At 39.3% G+C, this 25,880-nt stretch overlaps 1 protein-coding gene across 1 annotated transcript; it reads left to right on the top strand.

Annotated features, from left to right (window-relative positions):
* The first annotated feature begins 9,870 nt into the window (after window positions 1-9,870).
* CDX4 (caudal type homeobox 4) lies at window positions 9,871-18,231 on the top strand. The gene is made up of 3 exons (XM_012475203.2): window positions 9,871-10,568; window positions 16,571-16,716; window positions 17,439-18,231. The coding sequence occupies exons 1-3, from the start codon at window positions 10,067-10,069 to the stop codon at window positions 17,643-17,645; spliced, it is 855 nt and encodes a 284-aa protein (XP_012330626.2). The 5' UTR covers window positions 9,871-10,066; the 3' UTR covers window positions 17,646-18,231.
* Window positions 18,232-25,880: the final 7,649 nt, after the last annotated feature.

Here is a 25,880-nt window from a genome sequence, read left to right as displayed (position 1 = left end):
TGAAACTTGTGTATGCTCTGCAAAGTTCTCGTGCTGTGTTTTTCAGCTCCATCAAGTCGTTTATATTCTTCCCTAAGCTGTTTATTCTAGTTAGCATCTCATCTAACCTTGTATCTAGGTACTTAATTTTTTTGCATTGGGTTATCACATGTTCTTTTAGCTCTGAGAAGTTTGTTATTGCCCACCTTCTGAAGCCTGTTTCTGTCAATTCACCAAACTTGTTCTCCATCCAGTTTTGTTCCCTTGCTGGTGAGGAGTTGTGATCCTTTGGAGGAGGAGAGGCATTCTGGTTTTTGGTGTTTTCATCCTTTTTACACTGGTTTCTTCCCATCTTAGTGGCTTTGTCTACTTGTGGTCTTTGTAGTTGGTGACTTTTGAATTGGGTCTCTGAGTGGACGTCCTTTTTGTTGATGGTGAAGTTATTTCTTTCTGTTTCTTAGTTTTCCTTTTAACAGTCAGGCCTCCCTGCTGCAGGACTGCTGGAGGTCCACCCCAGACCCTGCTTACCTGGGGATTACCCATGGGGACTGCAGAACAGTAAGGGTGGCTGCCGGTTTCTTCTTCTGTTATCTTCATCCCAGAAGGGTACCTGCCAGATGTCAGCCTGAGCTCTCCTTTATGAGGTGTCTTTTTGGATATATGGGGGTTGGAGAGCTGCTTGAGGAGAGAGTCTGTCCCTTATAGGAGCTCAAGTGCTGTGCAGGGAGCTCCATTGTTTCATGCAGAGCTGCTGGGCAGGTACTTTTAAGTCTGTTGCAGCAGAACTCACAACTGCCTCTTTTCCCAGGTGCTCTATCCTAGGAAGGTCGGCTTTATTTATAAGTTCCTGTCATGCTGCTGCCTTTTTTCATAGATGCCCTGCCCCACACAGGGTAGTCTAGTCACAGTCTGCCGGCAGAGGCATTGCTGAGCCACCACAGGCTCTGCCAAGCTGCTGTGTGAACTGCCTCAGTAGTGGCAGACTGCCTCGGTAGTGGTGGTCACCCTCCCCCCACTGAGCTGGACCATCCTGGGTCCAGCTGTGCTTACTGTGAAACTCTCAATCCAGAGCATTTCAGATTGCTTATTTTTTGGGGATGGTATCCGCTGAGCCAGATCACCTGGCTCCCTGTCTCTGCCCCTCCCTTTCAGTTGAATGGGCAGCTCTGTCTCCCAGGCGTTCCAGGTGCCAGCTGAAATAGCCACCCTGATTTGTGTGAATTTCTGTGCACCAATCCAGCACTGGCTGAAACCACCGTCCTGAAAACTCACGGCACTTTTTGGCCCAGGAATCTTCTGGTCTGTGGGCAGTGAAAATTTGTTTGGTTATGTGGTCGGCACTCACTCTCTGTGTTGTTCTTGCTGAGAACTGCACTCCAGAGCTCTTCCTAGTCACCCATATTGGATCCTCCCCACCCTTTCCATTTTTTCTGTTTATTGACCATATTCTCTACTTTAGTGCCTTGTAACAGTCCTGCTCCTCAGTCGCAATCAACGTTTTCCCTGAAATAAGGAAAAGAGCAACTAATTAAAAAGACTGGCTAGTTCATAGAAATGTTAGGAGGGCTAGGCAACTATATATACATTAAACAGCTAGGAAGACCACCTTAGATCATACACCAGATCACATTTGCTGAGAAAATTGCTGTTACTACAAAAATAGCAGGCAGGAGGGTCAGGGAGAGAAGAAGAAGGAGGAACAGGAGGTGGAGGAGAAAGACAGGAAGGAGATATATTTGATTGTCATTTTCTCTTTGGCTTTCCAATCTCATGTCAAAACTCTGCAATCCAGCTGCAAGGCAGGCTGAGAAAGTAGGTATGCAGCATTCTCAACTCTTATTACCATAATTGAAACTTAATTTTCAGCAAACCTCATAAATTGGATAATTGCTCATACACAGAAAAGGATGCTGGCAGGCCAAAATTAATACCACCTGCATTCTATAGCTTTTTAGTACTATTTCGTAAGTTGTGAAATGCTCATGTTATATGACTTTGTAACAGTATAATAAATTTACATATCAGGTTATAACATAATGATAAAACAAGTAGAAACAACAAAAATGTAGACTAGGAAGGGAAATGTAACATGTTATACCCCAATTTGTAGATTTATAATGCCCATAAGCATCAAAAGTACCCTAAAATTTCCATAGCAAAGAACATTTGAAATAAAATTAAACCCAAAATTTCTTAAAAAAAAAATAGAGTAGGCAAAGGACATGAACACTTTTCAAAAGAAGACATACATAGGGCCAAGAATCGGTTCTGTTTATATGAAGAAAAGTTCAACATCACTATTCATTAGAGAATGCAAATCAAAACCACAATGAGATACCATCTCACACCAGTAAGAATGGCTATTGTTAAAAGGTAAAAAAATAACAGATGCTGGTGAGGCTGTGGAGAAAACAGAATGCTTATACACTGTTGGTGGGAATGTAAATTAGTTGAGCCATTGCAGAAGACAGTGGGGTGATTCCTCAAACACGTAAAGACAGAAATACCAGGCCAGGCATGGTGACTCACACCTGTAATCCCAGCACTTTGAGGGGCCAAGGCCAGTGGATCACCTGAGGTCAGGAGTTCAAGACCAGCGTGGCCAACATGGTGAAACCGCATCTCTACTAAAAACAAAAATTAGCCGGGCATTGTGGCAAGCACCTGTAATCCCAGCTACTCGGGAGACTGAGGCACAAGAATTGCTTGAACATGGGAGGCGGAGGTTGCAGTGAGCAGAGATTGAGCCATTTAACTCCAGCCTGGGTGACAGAGCGAGACTCTGTCTTTAAAAAAAAAAGAAAAGAAAAGAAAAGAAGTACCATTCAACCCAGCAATCCCATTACTGGATATATGCCCAATGGAATATAAATTTTTCTATTACAAAGACACATGCACATATATGTTCACTGCAGCACTATTCACAGTAGCAAAGACATGAAATCAACCTAAATGCTCATCAATGGTAGACTGTAAAAGGAAAATGTGGTATATATACACCATGGAATACTACACAGCCAGATAAAAAACAAGATTGTGTCCCTTGCAGCAACATGGAAGGAGCTAAAGGCCATTATCCTAAGCAAACTAACATAGGAACCAAAAACAAAGTACCGTATGTTCTCACTTAGAAGTGAAGGCTAAATTATGAGAACACATGGACACCAAGAGGGTAACAAGGAACACTGGGACCTAGCTGAGGTTGGAGGGTGGGAGGAGGGAGAGGAGCAGAAAAATAGCTATTAAATACTAGGCTTAGTACACAGGTGATGAAATAATCTGTACAACAAACTCTTGTGACACTAATTTACCTATATAATAAACCTGCCTATGTACCTTTGAACCTGAAAGTTTTCTTATGAAAGAAAATATACAAAGAAGTTGTAGAACTCAACAGTAAGAAAGCAAACAATCTAATTAAAACATGAGAAAAAGACCTGAACAGACATTTCCCCCACCCCAAAAAAAGATAAACAGATGGCAAATAAGTATATATAGACATTCAGCATTATATGTCGTTAGGGAATTGCAAATTAGAACAATGAAATATCACTCTATGTCTATTAGAATGGTCAAAATTTAAAACAATGGCAACACCTAATGTTCTCAAGGATGGGCAGCAACAGGAATTCTCATTTGTTGTTGATAGAAATGGAAAATGGTACAGACACTTTGTAAGACTGTTTCAGTTTTTTACAAAACTAAACATACAGTTATACAATCTAACAATCATACTCCTTTGTATTTACTCAAATAAATTGAAAACTTATGTTCTTATACAAAACTGCATGTGGATGTTTATAGCTGCTTTATACATAATTGCCAACACTTGGAAGCAACCAAGATGTCCTTCAGTAAGTGCATGGATAAATAAACTGTCACACATCCAGACAATGAAATATTATTCAGTGCTAAAAATAAATGAGCTAGAAAGTCATGAAAGATATGGTGCAACCATAAATGCATATTACTATGTGAAAGAAGTCAATCTGAAAAGACTGCACATAGTATGGGTTCAACTATATGACATTGTGGAAAAGGCAAAACTATGGAAACAGAAAAAACATCAATAGTTTCCAGGGGTTAGTTGGGGATAACAGGCAGAGCACAGAGGATTTTTAGGGCAGTGAGACTATTCTTCATAGTACTTCAATGGTGACTACACATCAGACATTTATCAATACCCACAGAATATACAACACCAAGAGTGGACCCTAATGTAAATCATGGACTTCGGGTGATAATGTGTCAATGTAGGTTTATTGATTGTAACAAATGTACCACTATAGTGTGGGATGTTTTTTGTTGTTTTTTGCTTTAGCTTGAACACATTTTTTAAAATTGAAATATGTTGTTTAATTTTCTATTCCAGGAGCATCCATCAAGCTGCTTTTCAAAGGGCAGGCTTCCTGCTTGCTGCAGATTTTAGGATAAAAGCTTCAGGAAAAAAGTACAGGAAGTGTACCTGAACTTCTCCAAACATGAATTCTTAATCCTGAAATTAAGTATAGAGTAAGACATTTGCACACAAGTCATGTTAGTAATTCAAATCCCTAGACATTTTCTATGGAATATTAAATGGCTAAATTTCCCCCTTTCAAGGATATAAGTTGAATTGTTGCATCCAGATGTTGATAGTGGAGGAGATTATAGAGGGTCTATATTTCTTTCACCAACTTGTTCACCTATCCCAGTGCTTTCTGGCCATCAGAGTGGGCATATTCTTCTTCAGAGCTAATCTAAATCTCTCCTATTATAGTCTTCCCAATTTTCCCTTTTATACTATGTTTAGTAAATATGGGCACTACTGCTAGGTCATTATTCTCCATCATGATCTCCAGGCCCTGCATAAACATTGTGGTTAGTCTGGAGTATGATTTACCAGCTACTGCTTAATGGATGTTTGACCTTGAACCCATTACTAAACCTCAGGGAGGTTTAGTTCAGTATTCTTTACCTCCGTAAAATAAGGCTGATCCCATCTACTCCCTTTGATTATAGTGAGCCTGATGGGAGTCTGCTTCAGCAAGGACTCAGCACAGGCTCTAGACTAAAGTACATGCTCTGTGAACTAGACTTCTGGTTTTCTTTCTCAAGCAGGCAGCCACGACTTGCACTTATCTTTTTAGTTTAGAGAATCGGCATCCTTCGTCCTCTCAGATTGTTAGTTTGAGACTCCCCTACCATGGCTAGAGTGTTCAGTTTGCACTATCTCCTCATTCTTCATCGGCCTATCTTTATTTTCTCTCTCCATCTTTCTTTTCTCTCTTTTTTTCTGCAAAATCCTTCTCGTACACATCCCTTCCAAGTCTGGGTTCTTGGCATTAGTCATTTGAGCCCTACTTGCCTCCTCATATACACCTTCTCTTTCCCAGAGTTGAGCCATACTTGAATGCCAGAGAAGCCTGTTTCTTCACTACTTTGACCTTTGGCTTTATCTCAGAGCTCTGGACATTTCTCATTCTTTTTACTCTAATCCACAACCAGGTAGCTAGATCCAGTGACAAGGTGGGTATAGAACCCTGGTCCTCCACCACTCCAGTTGGCACTTGCCCTAACTACTCATGTTCCCACAAAAGAACCTTAATTTTTCTCCAAAACATACCTAAGTCCTGCCTCAACTGTGATGCTTTAGGGCAAGCCCAGAGTCTCATGTTGCTCATTTCCCAGAGTGTCTAGTCTTGGAAGTGCAAAAGCCCATCACGGTGATCATGAAGGTGGATGGAAAGGGCTTGAGATTTCTGTCCTTCCAGAAACCCAAGCACCAATGTTGCTAAGGTTACAAAGGGATTGAGGAGGGAGATAGGAGTGGGCAAGTGAATGAGGGATATGTTCAGAGTCCAGAGTGTAAAGCTAGAATAGAGAGGCAACAAGCAGCATGCTCAAATTGCTCTGGGCTGTCACCCCAATTACTAATCATTTTCCATGTATGGATGTGGACCAGAAGAGGAACAGTAGGCCCATACCCTGTGGACTCCCAGCCACTCTCCAGACAACAATAATAATGGCCATTTATTGAGCACACTACTGGTGCACTCAATCCTCCCAACATTCCTACAGAATGGTCTTTATTTTCTGCCCCATTTTTTGTGAATTGGAAACTGAGGCTGAGAGTGGTGTGGTGCTTTGCAGAGGTCTACAGTCAGATATGCTTGGGTTTAGATCACAGTTCCACAGATCACCTAATAGTGTGTGCCTTGGGTAAGACCCTGCCCTACTCTCAAATTCAGTTACCATATAAACAAAGAAGAACTTAAACTCTGCATTTCTCATCTCCCTCCCAGTAGTAGGAGGGCCCAATGATTGATGACTGAAGCTAAGTTCCACAGCACAGAGAGTTTCACATTCCATATCAGGCCTGAATGTGAGCCAGGGTTGTGGAAAGAGGTTAGGGAGGGGTGTAGTAGGATGGAGAGTAGACTTTGACTACTATCGCAAAACTGAGAAGCCAGTCCAGGCTTACAGAATATTTACCAGGCAGTCAGATTCTCCCAAAGCATTAAGGCTGGTAAAGAAAAGGTTTACCCAGATCTCCATAGTTCATCACAAGTGGACGTCATTGTTTGCAAAGTAATTTCACATTCATTATCGCCCTCAAGGCTTAAAACAAATCTGATCAGTGGAGGTCAGCCCAGAGTCTAACAGATGCCCTATTTAATGTCTGCCTCTAAGTCTCAGAAAAACTAAGAGATCACTCCCTAGTGGCAGTAAGATCACTGCAGGGAAGCCACCCCTCTGGTTAATCTTCAGGTTAAGGAAGAAATACAAAGTTCCAGTTAAATAACCTGGATTAAACCTCCCTGTCTGTTCATCCCCATCACCACACACACACACAAACAAAAACCAGAGGAAACCTAAAGTCAAATTCTGTCAAGCACTGGGCAATGTTCTTACTTCTCTTGCAGACATCCCTGGAGCTAGATCAAATAGTGATTTCCAACCTACATTTCCAAAGTCATTTACTGATTCAGTACACAAATATTTCCCAAAACCCTACCATGTACAAGGGTGTTTTATTCAAATGGGCTCAAACATACTTCCCCATGCCCCTAGAGGAATTAATGATGGGATTCACAGAAGAGGAAGAGTGTTTTCTGAGAGGAGCATGAATACATAGAGGTTTAAAGAAAAGGGTGCATTTGAACTGAACCTTGAAGAATAGACCACTGGGTAAATTGGTAACCAGCTACTCAGAAGGCTGAGGTGGAAGGATTGCTTCAGCCCAGGAGTTTGAGGCTATAGTGAGCTATGATAGTGCCGCTGCACTCCAGCCTGGATGACAAGCGAGACTACTTCTTTTAAAGAAAAACCAGGAGATTTTGAACAATTTTTTTCTTTCCACAATTAGAAGATTATAGAGCAAAACAGACTAGTAGAAGGAACTGCATATGCAAAGATCATTTTTTTAATGGAAAGAGTGCTGATCTGGTAGTCAACGGACCTGGGTTCACTTCTTTAAAGATTATCTTCCTCTCTCAAGCAATCAGTTTCCTAATCTGTTAAGTAATAATATTGGGTTAGTTAACTTCTAAAGATCCTCCATGTGCTTCCACTCTGACATATCTTTTCAAATATCAGATGGTACAGTTTGCCTTAGAATAGAATAGGTGAAAGAATAATGCAAGGTAATTGGGTCTATATTGTGAAGACTTGAATGTCAGACCTGAAAGCTTGAGCAGAGAAAGAAAATAGAAGCTAAGCCCCAGTTCTAAACCCTGATGTTGTGTATTCGGTCGGCCTGGTACCAAGTGAAGAACATGTGCCTTGCAGTCATGGTGGCCCAGAATTTGAACGTAGCTTTATCACACACCAGCCATGTGCATTTAAATTGTCATGCCACCTCTCTGAGCTCAGACTCTACATCTCTAAAATGGGAATGACAATAACTCATGGGGCTGTTGTGAAGATAAGATAATGTGCAAAAAGTGTAAAAAGGGCCTATAGGTATGTTCCTTTCCTGCCTCTTAGTCCCTTCTCCCCAGTAACAGACTTTAATTGGTCTGTTCTTGTCAATTACTCATTTTCCCTCTTCTCTGGAAGAAGTTTCAAAATATATACAGAAGCCAACCAGTTACCTCCACCCCCACTGCCATTCAGCTGTATTGCAAGTCTTTTTTTAAATCTGCCTGATTCTACTTGTAATCTATTTTTGATCCAATGGCCAGAGGGAGCAGTTCGAAATTTAACTCAAATCATGTAACTCCTCTGCTCTAAAACTTATAATCTTTCCCTACCTCAAAGCAAAAAACTAGAATTTTTGCAATGGCCTATTCCCTTCAGCTTTTAGACCTCATCTAGTCTTTAACTACACTGTCTTCCTTGCACTTTCTCCAATAGAAGATGAACGTTCTCTTTTCACTTGTTTCCTTCTTCTGAATCATCTCTCCTCATATCTCACTCCATTAACTCTTTCATATTTTACTTAAATGTCAATTCTCAGTGAAGTTCTCCTAGACTATCACATTTAAAATTGCAACATCCACCTCCCAGCATTCTGTATATTCCTTCCCTGCTTTTTTTCTCCATAGAGTCAATTATTGTCTGATATACCATAAAACTTAATTACTTGTCAGTGTTTCTCTCCACTATTACATATGCTTAATAAAGCCAGAGGTTTTATCTGTTCACCACTGATGTCTCCATATATAGAACAGCACCTAGTACTAAACAAATATTTGTTGAGTGAATACAGTGGTCCCATACTGTGTGCCAAGCACTAAGTTAAACAGTTTGCTTGCATTATCTGAGGAAATCCTGCTTGTAAGGTAGATATCATTAGGCTCTCTATTTTTAAAAGGGAAAAACTGTGAAACTCAGAGAGGTTAAGTGACTTTCCCAAAGCCATAGAGGGATTAGCTAAATGGGGTTGGGGGTGCCAGGTTATGTTGGATTTTGTATAGGAGCATGTTTCCTGAATAAGGAGCAGCCTGGAGTAAAGGCTGTGGTAGGTATTGGGGCACTGGGTGGAGAGGAAGAACACAACAGGTGACCTGGTTTCTTGAGGTGAGATACTGATTTCATTGGCATAAACATTTGGAGTTTTACAAAGAAAACGTTTTAAGTCTGCTGCAGCTGCCATGGATTTGAGACTGCAAGAGTTCTGGCCCCTTGAGGCACTGGATTTCAGACAGAAGCCGTATTTGGAAGAAAGAGACATCTGAGAGTAGTGGATTGACATGAAAATAGGAAAGTTTATTATCTACATGGTTCTTCTCTCTCTCCCCTACCATTTTTCATAACCTACCTTCTTCATCTTTCTTTAATTTGTGCATATTTGTAAAACATTCGATTAACTCAGCCTGCCATCCACTACAGTGTAATCTTAGGAAGGCTGAGCAAGAATTTTTGTCTTTTATTCACTGCTGTATCCCCGTGCCTACACAGTACCGGGCACACAGTAGACGCTTAACAGATATTTGTGTAATGAATCTTTGCCTTTGGAAACAAAGGCCTCCTCTTGATGGAGGGAGTAAGGAGAGTAAGGGAAAGCCCTTATCATTGGCATCCTGGGCCAGTGCCATGCGGTAAACCTCTGCGAGGGAATTTGGGCAGAAGGAGGCTGCAGATGCAGGTCGGAAGCGGGAAGATCGGTGAAAGGGAGGAGGCCGCGGTGTAAGGACTGAATTCCAGAGAGCGGAACTTTGCCCGGCTTCTTCAGGTCTCTATCTGACTTTGAGAGGAGCTGATCAGAAACCGCTGGAGGAGTGTTCCTGTCCCCAAAAGCATAATAGTGATGCTATGGGAACAAGACGGACAGAATCAAGAAAGATGAGACAGAAAGGCCTGGGAGCTTGGGGAGAGGGTGAACGAGTTGCTGTGAAAGTGAAATGGCCCTTCATTTGAATACAAATGCTATGTAAAAGCCTGAAGCCCCTTGACGTCAGCCCAGCTATTGGTAGCCTATCTACACAGGGCTACCAGTCACCTGGAAACGTAGGATGGAGTAGTCTGAGGGGTTAGAGGAGCCTGCGGCACAACTACGTACTGATAAATTTATTATCTGCTGCTGCTTTATTGTCTCAAAATCGAGTTGAGGCCTTACAGGGACCTCAGGATGGTTTAGGGAGCGCCTTCTATCCAAGCCACGATGTACGGAAGCTGCCTTTTGGAGAAAGAAGCAGGCATGTACCCGGGCACTCTCAGGAGCGCTAGGGGCAGCGGCACAGCTGAGGCAGGCGGCACTGGGGACGGTGGAAGTCTGATGCCAGCCTCCAATTTCGCTGCGACATCGGCTTTCTCACACTACATGGGGTATCCTCATATGTCCAGCATGGATCCTCATGGGTCGACTCTGGGAGCCTGGGGCTCACCCTACAGTCCCCCGCGAGAAGAATGGAGCGTGTATCCTGGGCCGTCTAGTACAATGGGAACAGTGCCGGTGAACGACCTGACCTCGAGCCCCGCCGCTTTCTGCTCGCTCGACTACAGCAACTTGGCCCCTTCGGGAGGGGGAACTAGCGGCAGCAGTCTACCAGGCTCGGCTGACGGGTCACTTGTACCCACCGACGCAGGCGCCACCAACACCAGTTCCCCCAGCAGGAGCCACCACAGCCCCTATGCATGGATGCGCAAGACAGTGCAGGTGACGGGTGAGTAATCAATTCCAATGGCCACGCACTTTTCCTTCCTTCCCTTCTCCGCTGTTTTGCTTGCTCGGCCTGCCGTCCTGCTTCTCAGGCCTCTCCTAAGAGGGCTTAGCTGAGGAGACCCCTATGTGGCTGGCTGGCCTATTAGGTATCTCTCTCGCGTTCGCCTGGGCTCAAAACTCACTTAGGGAATGCAGCGAGTGGGACTAAATCTATCCTAGAGGTGCTTTTCCCTTTTCGCTGCTCCATGAAGAAAGCGAGTGAATGGACAATGGGTATGTTGAGCCACAAGGATCGGGATCCAACCCTGTAGTTGCCCACGTGGGAAAACAGATGCATGGGAAAGCTCAACAGGTGAATGAAGCCAGAGGACAGCTTGATGGTTCCATTTCCAAACCCTTACCTATCTGGGCGGGCTGTCTTCCCCCTTCCCTCCCCTAAAGCTGGTGATGTTCAATTTAGGTTAACAGTGCTTGGCTGGCAACGGACCCTCCAGTTTAGCCACGAAGTCCCTGATGGCAAAGCAGCCTCGTCACCCTGGTCTCTCAGGGAAGCTCCAGCTTCCTTCCTACAAATTGGCAGAGGCAAATTGGCCTCAAATCCATTGCAGCTTACAACGTCCTTTCTTCTAACCCAAGTGTTGAGGCAGGCGAGCAGGCTACAACACTGATCTGGCACATAATACGGTACCTAACCCTCACACCCGCCGGGCACGCAAACGAATCAGCTCTAGCACTAATAAAAGGCTAAAGCCCTCGTAACTATCCCGGCGGGCGTCTTTTAGGCGTAGGGATTGAATGGCAGGTCTGCGGCAGCGCGCGGGAAGGCACAGCGATCGTGATCGCAGCCTAACTAATAAGCCAGTAGGCGACTGCTGGGAGCCGGGAGCCAGGGCGGGGGAAGTGGCCCTTTTGCTTTAATCTTAGACCAGGGTGGGGGGAGGAATGTTTGTTTTCAGCTGTCGTTCTTTTATCACATTCTTATTACTCCAATCCTCAGTCTCTGTCGTTAGAGAAAATTAGTAAAATTCGACTCTAGTACTTTCATCCCTCTGGGGAGGAAATGGCATTTCAATAGCATTTGTCCACAATGATTATGCTCCTGTTCTCGGTTCTGCACTTTTTCTTTCCTCCAAAAAGCAAAAGCAGGAGGGTGGGAAGTGACCAATTTTTACTATTAGGAGAACTTTTAGCCAGGAAGAGGAAGTTCTGTGTATTAGAACATCACTAGAGTAGCAATCCCAAGGTAAAAGTAGAGTTCAAATACTTGGCTTTAAAGCGTTTGCAAGTAAATCTGCGTTTTTTAAAAAATAAGAGTCTGTGACTAAGTAGGATAGAAAAAGAGGTTACGGTGGGGCAGCCCAGAGTTTTTATTACATGTAATCTCGGGGTTGTAATTAACATCCACTCACTAAACCCTAACAATCATCAAAAGACACAAAAGCTAGAAAAGTAGTTGCTGGCAGTCTAGGATTATGTTTTGAAACACATTAAGAGGAAAGTTACCGGCATGGGGTTTGCAATAGAGAACAAGAGAGTAAATGGATGAGATAAAAGAAATTACCTCTAGCCTTGAATTTTCTGTTTATGTGGGAAAATATAACAGTTTTATCTGCTTAAACATCTTCCATTTACATTTGCTTTTATTAGCCTGAGTCTCTCTCGGGTAATCCTAATGCCAGAAAATGTTTTGAAAGGAGCTCCTTAGTCTCTTGCATCTTCATCTTTAGTTAAACCCTCAAACCTGACTTTACAATGCCCCTTCACAAGATTTTCTCTCCAATTTCTATGAGAAATTTAAAATTGAATGATATTGGAACCCTTTCGATTCTTGGCAGCCTATTCTGTAGATGAGGCTTCATTAAATTAAAATTTTGTTTACTTTTAATGTCTTATAAATGTAAATTACCCCTTTGCTCTATTCTTATAGTCTAAGGTGCATATTTAGCAACAAATTAAGAATATAATGAAAAACTTTGGTTATCTCCCTAGAAAAATGCACTGACCTGGCACGTAATAGGATACCTAACCCTCACACCCACCTGGCACGCAAACGAATCAGTTCCAGCACTAATAAAAGACTAAAGCCCTCATAACTATCCAGGCAGGCGTCTCTCAAGCATAGGGGCTGAATGCAGGTTTGCGGCAGCGCGCGGGAAGGCACAGCGATCGTGATTTCAGCCTAATCTGCAAGCCGGTGGGCGACTGCTGGGAGCCAGGGCGGGAGAAGTGGCCATTCTGCTTTAATCTTAGACAGGGAAGGGAGTGGGGGGCCATTCTGCTTTAATCTTAGACAGGGACAGCAACACACACACAAACACAAGTAATTTGTTACATAATTTCAGGAGCTTCATGGATCCATTGAAGCCCTTTCATGGACATCAGTTTATAAACGGCATGAAAAAAATTAAGCTGATCACCTATGGGCCACCCACTCAGGACCAAAATGCACCCATTTATATGCTTAGCACATAGTGGGTCTTAAATATTTGCTTAATGAATGAATGAGTCAGATTCTCCTAAATTTTTCACTTCACTCTATATTACTGTGGAACAACATATGGTTTATGACTAAGACGAAAAGAGTAACTTCAATATGGAAGTAACCCTTCTTTGCTTAAGACAGTCAAATGAAAGTCATTTCCATTACTGAAAAAATGTTTTAAATAAACATAAAAAAAGAAAAATACATATATTAGTGGACAATCAGAAAATATTTCATAGTAACCATTATAGCATGTTATTTTCTAATGAGAGCCAAGAGGCTGACATATAGAGTAAATTACTGTTCCTTAGGTGATCTGATTTAAAAGTAAACACGTTTATTTCCACTTAGTTCCCTAAGTGGTCTCTTTTTACACATATCTAGCTTTAAAGATTATGTAAAAAGGAATATGACAGAAAAGTTTCTATGGAAAGTTAAATATTATGCACTTTCACATTTTAAACTTTGGCAAAGTGATAACCTAAGCAGGCTGGAGAGAGGCTTTCTTGTTAGAAGTGGAAAAGAGGGGGATAGAGGAGGAAGTAATTGTGAATGATTCTGATTCTGATTGATTGTTTTAAGCCACTGGACAACATGAAGGAAGTTATGCTTAATTAGATATCATTCAAGTAGGACACTTCATAAAATGAGTTGCTTCATAATTCTTGAGACTTATCATTGTCTTCCTTGGTTTTGCTTATTTCACTGTACAACTTTTTTCAAAATAAATTTGGATGCAATTTTTAGCTAAAAATAGTGAAATATTACCATAAGATGAAAAATCATCAAAGTAGGGTCAATTAGACAGTACTCCCTAAAGAAGAATATTCATTTTCATAATCTTTACACCCACTGCCATCATCATCATCACCTCTGTGTTTGGAGAGTGACTTTCTGCCTAGCAGCACTTTTGCAGCCAGTCTTTCAAATGAACACCATTTTATTTTTATTTAAGATGATAAGTCATCATATATGATGACATTCGCTTGCAAATTCTTTAGAGATAATGTGGTTGGGAGGATGGGAAGGACTCCTTCCATCTTAAACTACAGAAGTTTTTCTTAGTCTTTGAGGAGAAGGCAAATACATCTTCAATAGTATTAATTTCCTAAAGAAACTCACTAACAGCTGAAAATGGAGCCCATCACCCTCAGAAATGTCATAGTCTCTGGAAGAAGAGAACAACTTGAACAATAAAAGTTCTGTTAGTGCTATTTTTGGTGCCTGGGTGTGGGAATATGGACATTATGCTTTACCAGAAAATATCCAAATCCCCTTCATCATTTATTCTGGTTTCATCACTTTATCTGTTTTCATCATTTAAGAACAGGCAATGGGATTGGGAAAGACAGTTCGAGGAGAGGGACACAAAAGGAGCACCAGGAAATTCAAATTTATTTCTATTTGTAAACTGTGCAGTTGGTTTTTTTCCTCTCAGCTATACCTTCTTAGAGTTTTAGGTCTTATCTGTCAGATTTTGGCAACAGACTCTTTTTAACACTTCACATGGCTTTGATATGCAGCCAGGCTCTTCCTTATTCCTTCTTTCTTTAGGGGTTATATTGCCGGAAAGGGTAGGATTTTTTATGGCAAATAAAGGGGCCTGGTCTTGACTTTATTGTCTTCAGAAGAAACTGCAAGAGGGGAATTTATGACCAATGAGGGTGGGGAAGGACCACAACCTTTCCAGAGTTATTGAAGTCTGGTTATATTTATTGATTATCAAAGAGCATACAACATGGATAAAGACAAGTTGAAATTTTAACCAGTCTGCCTCAAGTTATAATTTAAACACTCACTCACTTTAAGATTAGGAAGGTTTTAGAAACCATCATTTCAAAGATACATTTAGATCTCAAGATTCAAGGCTCTAGAAATAAATCTCCAAGTTTTTATTTTTTTCTAAATATACAGTTTGTCTTTGCAACATGCCAAAAGGTAGACTTCTGGCTTCCAGGTTTTTTCTTAGATTCAGAAAACCAGCTCAAAATTTAGGAGTTTAAGGTAGGTTAACTGAGTGGAGCACATCATTTTTCTTTTCTAAGGACATGGAAAGGAGATTCTGTTCAGTTCATTGTTTAGTTAGCCATTTAATTTAATCTTAAAATATATCACTTATCTTAAATTTATTTCTTCATTCATGTCCTTTTATTCCTTTTCTGGAGATGAAAGGGTGTTTGACATTTGTTTAGGGCTTGTAAATTCTGAACCAATTGGCTGATGTTTCTGAATGTAAAGAGGGTTCAGAATGGGATCTGATGCTATGTAACTCTTTTGTTAGGCCTGTGCTGCATCTTAACACCTCAATGGAGTTTAGGGAACTGCTTTAAGGAAGTCTTTGTCCTACAGATCGCCTCCAAAAAATCACATCAAAAACAACTAGGAAGATCAGAAGGAGTTTTTAAAAGCCATAGAGAAAAAGAGGAAGATCCTGGAGGGCGGTAGAGAAATTAAAAAGAAAAGGAAACTTCCTAAGTACCTTTGGAAAATTTGTAAGGAGGAATAAAACTCTATTTGAAGGAGGGCATGAGAAATTAGTTAAATGTTGTAACACAAAGCAAATGTTTGTATATCCTTTCAAAGGGCATGGAATACTCACTTTATTCTGCTTAAGTCAATACCTCCTCCTTCCGTCATTCACTATCCACTAGGTAATAAAAATTAAGACTCACATAAAAACTATTTTTTTTCTAATAGGTAATTAGGTTTTCTGAAACAGAATCACCTCAATGACAATTAATGTTTTCTTTTAAAATTACTATCCAAACCAAATTCTAAGAAATTATGTAACTGTAGTGTCAGGATCCTACAAGTGTTTTCCACTCTCGGGCCATTATTATGCTTCCCAGCATATTTGAACTTGGAATAACATTTAGTTAGCATACTTAAATAAGAGTCGAAGATAAGTATTTGGGTCCCCACTCCTCAGTTCTCTAGCATAAAGTCATTTACGCTAACTGAGCTTCATGTTTCCTATCTGTAAAATGGAGATAAGACATGTTCCGCATAATTCCAGAAGGTAGGTAAGAGGTTTAATAGGAACGATATGAAAAGACTGCATCAAATATAATGGTAAGTACCTGTATAATGGATGTTGTTACTACTGCCAGTATTAAACTCATATGTAAGTGGGGAGTTATAAAAGCCATGGGTTAAAGTGTTTAAGTATTTTAAATGCTCTGCTACAAAAATAGGCCAAGATGGGATGATTGTGATTTGACTGATCATTTTAGGAGAAATATTAATTAAAGAGATGTTGGTTTAATATATAAAGAGAGCTATAGATATGTAGATATACGTCTACGTCTATAGGTGGTAGACAGACAGATATTGCTATCATAGCCACAGATGAAAATGTATTTAATGGAGAAATTGACTTTTATGAATATTTGATTCACAAATATACTTACTTTATATTTTAAAGTAAAGATGAGGGTGGGAAGAGTGGCTATGATTTCTTTAACCAAAACAATCTCCAAGAAATGGAAAAAGATTAAATTCAATTCTTTCTCCCCTAACAGGTAAAACCAGGACAAAAGAAAAATATCGTGTAGTTTATACTGATCATCAAAGATTGGAGCTGGAAAAGGAATTCCACTGCAATAGATATATCACTATCCGGAGAAAATCAGAGCTGGCAGTTAACCTGGGCCTTTCTGAGAGACAGGTACACCAGAAGTACATCCAACATGTACCATACAGTCCATTTCAGTAGAATCAGAATTCTAGAATTGTAAAGTCTTTTAATGCATTGCCTTATCCCAAGTACCTTGCATTTCAACCACTTGTGAAGGCACATTGCTATCACACTCATCTGTCTCCAGCAAGAATTATATAATATTTAATCACCCTTGTTCATTCATTTATATGTGTTATTAATATTTTACTAATAGGAAGACAAACTTCCTATTAGTAATAGTATACTACTAGGAAGATAAATTTTCTATCTTATTTTATCAATATTTTACTAATTGGAAATTTCTCATTAGTAAAAAAATTAATAAAACATAGAAATGGCTGATTATAGTTACTTTTGCTATTCAAATATCTCCCTCTTATCAGCACTCCTCAGCATCTGTCATTCTAGCCTCATTTATTTCTACCTGTGCAACAGAGGAGGTAGGTAAGTTATAATATAAAGATTATTGCATTCACAGTTAGTAGCCCTAGACTTGAATCTCAGTTTCATCTCATGCATGGTACTTGCCCTCTCTGAGTCTTAAGCTTTTTTTTTTTTTTAACCTGTTAAGTGGGCATACTTCACAAGGTCAATGTGGGGCTCAAATGAAGTGACGCATGTGAAAGGGCTTTGTAAATGCTAAAGTCTTTGTACAATATCAGAAATCACTAAGTTAACTGCATTCAGTATGTTGCCCCATTGTGTTTCAGGTGAAAATCTGGTTTCAGAATCGCAGAGCCAAGGAAAGAAAGATGATCAAAAAGAAAATCTCCCAGTTTGAGAATAGTGGAGGCTCGGTGCAAAGTGACTCTGGCTCCATCAGTCCTCGGGAACTGCCTGACACTTTTTTCACCACATCATCTGCTGTTCATGGATTTCAACCTATTGAGATACAGCAGGTTATAGTCTCTGAATGAAAGAAAGCAAAGAGAAGTTTAAAGTGCTCTTTATTTTTGTGATGCCTTTTGGGTCTCTAAGCTATCGGCAGGGGAGTTGGAGCAGGGTGTAATTCCCTGTAAAGCAGCATTTGGAACAGATGGATGCACAATGGGTTGAAGATAATTTAGGGGACTCTTACTTTTATAAACTATTCCCAGAAAACTCCTGTCATGTGCTGTGCTATATGTCTGTCACTCAGGAAGCTTAGTGGTAAGCTGTATAACTAAAAGCTAGAATCACAGGCCCTTGCAACTCTGCTTGCAATTCCAGAAACTTGTTTAAGAATAGACTGTAAAAGACAATTTTGCCAGAAACACATTTGTGTATGTGTACTTGTGTTTGTTATTTGATGTTAGGTGTTTTCTTTTATGCTATCTTTAGGTAGTGAAAAGAAGGTAAACTAAAGTTTATCAGTCTTTAGCTAGCTTTTCAAGTGTTTAATTCAAAAACTAACATAAATTTTATAACAACATAAATGTTTTTAAAATCATCAGAAGGTGATTCTGATTCCATTGTCACTGCTTAACAAGAATAACAAATAAAAAAGACAATTTTGGTCCTCAATCATATTTGTCTGGCATCAATTATCTCAGAACTTTCAACTTACAGTGTCCTTTTAAAATCTTGTCAAAACAATGAAATCAGACTAAAACAAAATAGGCCAGCTTGGTTGAGTCATTAGCAAGGCACATCTCCAACTCACAGAATAAACTCTACCCCCACTTCTGTCTCTCCATTTCCATTCCAGTCAGACTTACATAAGCACAAGACAGTGAAAATGTAACCCATACCTGCCATCACCTTTCAACCTGTTCAATCTTACACACATCATGTCCTATCAATGTAGTTTACTGGTTTATAATCCAAGTAGCTGCAGTTTTCAGGTTGAAAACACACAAGTTGACTAAGAAAGGGGGTTGTGGTGATCCAGGTTGCCTAAATCTTTTAGTATTGGTCCAGTATACTGTTTGTATATCAAAGTGCCTGAAGACTAGGCTGTTAGTCCTTTTGAATTGAGATAGTTTAAGGGAAAGTTTTTGCAAAATAATCATCAGGGTACAACTTTTCAAGATACATTTTCATTGTTCTTAAGAAAATTAGAATTTTGAGCACAACTCTCTATCTTTGAGTTGGGAGTAAGGAATGTATCCTCCCTTTCCTTATTGAAATCTCAAAAGGTGGTTTTAATTTCTATGGTTGCTCCTGAGGGCATCTCAGGATTTAAGGAAAAACTCTTTCCAGTTTTGATCCAACCTCTTGGAATTATAATCTTCACAACACATTTATGAGGAAGGTATCAATTGTCCTATTTTACTAATAGGGAACCTGAGATGTGAGCAACCAAGTCACTTTCCAAAGATACATAGCAAGGATATTGTGGATGCTGATGCGAACCCCTAGCTATTTAGGATGATCTTCCTTGGTCTCTAGTGATAGGTCCAAACTCAAAGCATCCCTTTCTTTTCATTTTGGATCTGATTATACTACCGAAGTTGCACACAGCTCCCTAAACACCAATCAGTGGGCAATTACCACTTAGGAATGCAGCCTAATCCTTTTGTTTTGCAGCTCCCTTGCCTTTCTGGTTAGTGAGCTTGAAGCTTCTACTAATAATCCTAATAATGCCTTATACATGAGTAATATTTTTATATATTTCAATGCAATTTTATACCTGTTATATTATTAGATCCAGTATCCTCATAAGATATGAAAGAATTGCTACCCCTATTTTGTAGTTTAAGAAGCTAGAGATCAGAAAGGCTTAAGTATCTTTGATAAATCACTTCTGTTAGCCTAGGTCTACATATTGATGGATGGTGACAAGGATAGATCAATTTAAATTCCCTCCTCTTCAAAAAGTTACTGACTTTTTTCAGTAAGTTGTTAGCAAAATCTAAAACTAGATCTCAGTTCTGCTGATTCAGTGAATATTTATTGAGTGTTTACTCTGTCAGGCACTATGCTAGGGTTTCTTGACTCCCAGAAAAACACAAATTCTATTCCACTCACCACCTCCAATAAATTTGAAGTGAACTACACAGCATGCTAATTGATTGGTAGGCCATCTGTAGTACTGAACATAGAAAACCAGCATTGAAATGGATCCTTCCAGTCTAGTGGAGAGATGGGAAGTGTTACTTCTCTATGTACACTCAGAACTTAATTTCCTCATCCTTAGTGCCAACTCCACAAAAAGTATAACTTTCACGATAGCAGTTGGATTTTCTCAGGAGTTTCTCTATCCTGCTGCAAACAATTGTTCTCTCAAAGAAGAGACATTTTTCTATTTTTGTAAATTCTGATTCTTTAGTGTCTGCAAACAGAACCAAAATGGAGCTTTTGTTTTGACTAGCATATTGTGGCCACTTCCTCTAAGAATACAGGCTAATTCATTCTCTGAGACCTAAGAAAAGTATACAATCACAAGCTTTTATATCTAGCTTATGGTGGTTTATGCTGAAGGCATGTAGAGAAAAGAAATATAAACACTGAAGCTCAAAAGTTGCATTCAAAGTAGATTTTAATAAGGGCTTTTTTCTTTTCCACAGGGAAAATGGCAGGAATGAAAACATACCAAATGACTGACAGTGTTCACTTAGGGTTATGAAGCATTTTCTTCTTTTATTATTATTAAAATTTATTCTGTTTTATTATAGGAAAACAATGTTTCCTTAAGAAGCATGTTTTCATCCCAAATATTTCTTCAGTTCATCCTCAAGTAATTTGCAGACTTTAGAATCCTCCTTGCAACTTATTCAAGTATTCCAATTTCCCAATAACTTTTTTAAGGCCCTTGATCTTATCTTGGAGTTGTTTGTGTGGAGCTGCAAAGAAAGATCTTTGAGAGGATCTGGCTTCTTTTCAAAGAAGAAAGGAAGCAAGGCCCAAGGAAAGTTTTCCACTCTTGGCTCAGATCCAGAGAATCTGGCTGCTTTTCTGAATTGGAACATTTTAATACTACTATGTGAGGTCAAGAAAGGAAGGAGGGGCCAGCAGGAAGAAGGGTGGTGGAAGGGAGAGATGTACTTATAACAGGGAATAAGGAACATTTGGGGGTGATGAATTTATTATTAATTCTGCTGATACTTTTATGAATGTATACATATGTCAAAACTCATCAACTTTTTAAAAGTGCAGTTTCTTGTATGTCGATGTCTAAGAAAGCTGCAAAAAAACAGCAAAGTTGTTGCTACCCTGGTGACAAAAAAGAAGGGAGGGAATCACTAGACAATTTAGTCTGTAAATATAGTCACTTTATATAACTTAGGTTCAGCTTCGCCTTCCCAGGTAGAGATCACTTGCTTGTATGTTCATGTCTAAATGTGCTACTAAGGAAGGACACCAACAATTGATAATCACTCAGTCTCTCATATCATGGGAACGAGTTTGGAGGGTAGAGGAAGACCAGGTTACATAAACATTGAATTTTCAAAGTGAAAAACGTGCAAAGCAAAGACGTCCTTTACTGCAGTGCCTCCAGGAATGATATTGTGAGTTGTCAGTAAAAGCAGATGTTCATGTGGTATGGTATAAGAAGTACTGAATTGGGAAATGAGACCTTAAGTTATAGTTTTACCTGATTCTATAACTAAACAGTTGTGCAAATTTTTGTTGTCAAAAAAGTATTCCACCAATAAAGGTCACTAATATTTACATGACATTTTGAGAAGACTCTATATGCTTTACCACTTCCCCACCATTCACACAAAGTAAAACACACACACACACACACACACACACACACACCCCTCCCTTCTTCGCTTCTCAGGGCTTAAAGTATCACTGTTGGAAGAGTCAGCCCTTTGGTCTCAAAAAATTTTTCTGTCTTCTAGAACTTACTATGAGGGCCAATTTTTCTGTATTCTAGAGATTACCATGAGGGCCTACCCTTTCAGAGTTCCCATGTTTCCATGTATAAAATGTGAATCTTGAGCTTAATCTCACCAATTTCCAGAATTCAAGGTTTGTGGATCTTTAATTAAAATACAAATGTCACTGAAAAAAAAAAGGCACTTAAGCTGCTATAAGTTATTTCTCTAATATCTATCAAACCAGAAAAGCCTTAGAAAGGCCTGGTCTAAATGGATCACATGGAAATGTTCCCTCAAATAGGAATTAAACCCCCGAGGCAGGAGAGGTATACCATAAAACAATAAATTCAAATTACTTGGAATTTAGAAATTTGCCTTTAGTTGTACTTATGCACACATATTTGATTCTTCCCTGTAGATAAGGGAAGAAGCAATTCAAACTCCTTTTAGGGAAAAGGGGAAAATTATCCCTTTTCTTTATCCATCACGATTGTCTAGACTGACAAAAGAAAAATGGATGTAAAATGGAGCCTGTAATAAACCAAATGGTGGTTCCCCAAAAAACATGTCCATATCTTAATCCACAGAACTTCTGAATACGAAAAAAGAGTACATATTATTTATTGTGATAGAAGACATGATTAGGTTAAGGAACTTGAGAGGAGAATCTTATCCTGGATTGCCTGGGTTGACCCTAAATACAATCACATGTATACTTATAAGATAGAGGCAGAAGGATGTTTCAAACAGAAGAGGGAAAGGAAGCAATGTAATCTTGAAGGCAGATATTGGAGTGATGTGACCAGAAGCCGAGTAATGCCTGGAACCAAGAGAAGCTGGAAGAGGCCAGAAACAAATTTTCCTCCAGAGTATCTATAAGGAGTAGTCTTACTGACACCTAAATTTTGTACTTTTCTGACTTCCAGAAATATAGGAATATAAATTTATGTTGTGTTAAGCCACCAAGTTTATGTTAATTTGTCATGGCAGCTACAGGAAATGCATATAGAGCCTTCAACAAGGGCCTTTCCAACCAAGGTCTAAACTTATCACCACCTTTTATCCTTTCCATAAAATGTTTAGTAAAAATGAAATCGCTCTTGGATCAGTGTCAGCACAATTTCTATGTAGGCAGTTTCAAGGGCCCTTCCCTTCACAGAAACAGCAAAAAATCAATCAGAACCTGTTAGAATCAACTTGGTCAAAACTCTGGAAAAGAGTCAAAGATTTACAGCAACCAAGTAAATGCTGAATCAAGAAAAATGCAACTTAAAGATAATAGGGAAGCTTTGTGACATTTTTATTTGTGTTTTGCCTCACGCCCTCCCAGCTCAGTGATAATCTTAAAAAAATGGAAGCTCATGTTACCAGTGTGGAACTTCGGTGCCTTATTCTGGAGAAACATAAACAATCTTATTTGCAAAGAGCTTTGTTTGTTCTAACATGTTTGGAGGATACCTGAAGGACTGATCCAAGGTACTTGTCTATATTTTGCTTAATTCAGAACTTACTCAGATCTGAAAAGTGATGAGTAGTCCTCAAAAACATTGTAACGTTAATAACTGAAGCTGCCTGGAGCAAACGTTTATGGTGGACACATACAATAGAATAATAAAAGCCTGGAAAGAAAAGCATGAAAGAGAGATTTTTTGGGAAACTGGGGCATTTTTAATTGCCTGTGTATACTGGGAAATTTAAAAATGGACACAAATAATCAAGGGAAGATCCAAGCTCATAAAAGACTTAAGGAAGATGTTAAGTTTTCACTTCTGGCTACTCTCTAGGCTCCGTGCAGGCAGAGAGTGAAGACTAAGTCAAGGTCGCTGCAATCTTTCTTCACAAGCAAGCAGACTTCAGCCAGCTCCTATTTTCCAACACTAAGCTCTATTTTATAATTTTAGTTCCTAGCATTTAAGCACTGTTGAAACACAGAGCCAAACTCTAAGGACTAAGAGAGGGTTTTTTTCTTCATCTGTCTCTCTCTCTTGCTCCCTCTCTCTCTTTCTCTCTCTCTCTATTTTCTTTCTTTCTCTCTTTACCCCTTTTCCCCCCTCTCTTCTGTTCAAAGAAACCTCTGTCAGAACTCTAGCAGACACATCTTAAAGAAAGAGAGACTTCATAGATCATATATGACAAATAAATGCAGACTTCACAAAAATAGTTTTTAAAAGTATCAAACAGTTACAGCGACTGCACGCAACCTAAACTGAGAAGAGGGATAAGAATCAGATTTCTGGCTGGGCACAGTGGCTCACGCCTGTAATCCTAGCACTTTGGGAGGCCAAGGCGAGTGGATCATGAGATCAGGAGTTCGAGACAAGCCTGGCCAAGATGGTGAAACCCCATCTCTACTAAAAATACAAAAAATTAGCCAGGTGCAGTGGCGAGCACCTGTAATCTCAGCTACTTGGGAGGCTGAGGCAGGAGAATTGCTTGAACTCGGGAGGTGGAGGTTGCAGTGAGCCAAGGTTGCACCACTGCACTCCAGCCTGGGAGATAGAGTTACACTCCATGTCCAAAAAAAAAAAAAAAAAAAATCAGATTTCCAGAGTTACTACATTGTAATATTCAAAATGTTCAGTTTTCAACTAAACTACCAAATAAAGGAAACATAAACAAGAAAGAATGACCCATTTAAAGAACAAATTAACAGACACTATCCTTGAGGAAGCACAGACATAGGATATAATAAACAAGAACTTTAAATCCACTATCTTAAATATGTTCAAAGAGGAAAGAAATATAGAAAAAAAATCTAAACGAAAGACAGAATTTATATATGAACATTTCAAGAGTAACACTAAAGACTAGAAATTTACAAAGAAACCAATCAAAAATTCTGGAGTTGATAAGTACAATAACTAACATGAAAAAAAGTGAACTTGAAGATAGGTCTTTTGATATTATCCAGTCTATAGAACTGGTCCTTATCCAGTCTGTGCAATGACATTATCCCTATAGAATATAAAAGAATGAAGAAAAAAGGTGAACAGAACTTAAGGGTCCTGTGACACATCATGAAGTTTAACAATGTATACATTGCGATTATCCCAAAAGCAGAAAATAGAGCAAAGGAACCAAAAAGAATATTTGAATAAATAATAAATAATTTGAATAATAAATAATGCCAGAAAATGTTCCAATTTAAGTCATAGACGTGAATATATACATCAGTGAAACTCAATAAATTTCGGGTAGGAGAAAATCAAATAGGTCCACATTGATACACATTATAATGAAACTATTGAATGTCAATGACTAATAGAGAATCTTGAAAGCAGCAAGACAGAAGCAACTTGTCACATCTAAGAAATTTCCAATAAAATTAATAGCAGATTCCTCACTAAAAAGCATAGAGGCCAGAAAGCAGTGGAATGACACTTTCAAACTGTTGAAAGAAACAAAACCTGTCAAAAATTGGCCCCAGGATGTTGAGCTGGTAGTCCTTCTTTTTCTATTGTGTCAAAATACACATAACATAACATTTACTATTTAAACCATTTAAAATTGATTTTTATTTTTAATATGGGTACATAATAGGTGTATATATTCACGGGGTACATGAGATGTTCTAATACAGGCATACAATGTGTCAGTCATAAGAGGATAATTAGGGCAACCATCCCCTGAAGCATAACAGTTCTCTGTGTTAGGAACATTGTAATTTCATGTTTTTAGATATCTTAAAACATAATAAATCATTGCTGACTATAGTCATCCAATTGTACTATCAAAAACTAGACCTTATTCATTCTATTGACCTATTTCTTTGCACACATTATCTATCCCTATATGTCCTCCTCTCTCTACTACACATCTCCACCCTGCCCAATACCTTATTTAGCTTCTGATAGTATGGAAGTTCTGGCCAGGGCAATAAGGAAAGAGAAAGAAATAAAGTGTTTTTGAATAGCTAAAGAGGAAGTCAAATTGTCTCTATTTGCAGATGACATGACTGTATATTTAGAAGACCCCATCGTCTCAGCCCAAAATCTCCTTAAGCTGATAAGCAAATTCTGCAAAATCTAAGGATACAAAATCAATGTGCAAAAATCACAAGCATTCCTATACAAGAATAACAGACAGAGTGCAAAATAATGAGTGAGCTCCCATTCACAATTTCTACAAAGACAAATACCTAGGAATACGACTTAACAAGAAATGTGAAGGACCTCTTCAAAGAGAACTACACATCACTGCTCAAGGAAATAAGAGAGGAAACAAACAAATGGAAAAACATTCCATGCTTACAGTTAGGAATAATCAGTATCGTAAAAATGGCCATTACTGCCCAAAGTAATCTATAGATTCCGTGCTATCTCCATCAAGCTACCATTGACTTTCTTCAAAGAATTGGAAAAAACCACCTTAAATTTTATATGGAAACAAAAAAGAGCCCAC

This window comes from Aotus nancymaae, unplaced genomic scaffold (assembly GCF_030222135.1).
Source record: "Aotus nancymaae isolate 86718 unplaced genomic scaffold, 86718_ANA_hifiasm-v0.15.2.pri h1tg000004l, whole genome shotgun sequence".
NCBI lineage: Eukaryota > Metazoa > Chordata > Mammalia > Primates > Aotidae > Aotus > Aotus nancymaae.
Note: the sequence above shows the minus strand (reverse complement) of the source record. Positions and strands in the feature narration are given on the sequence as shown.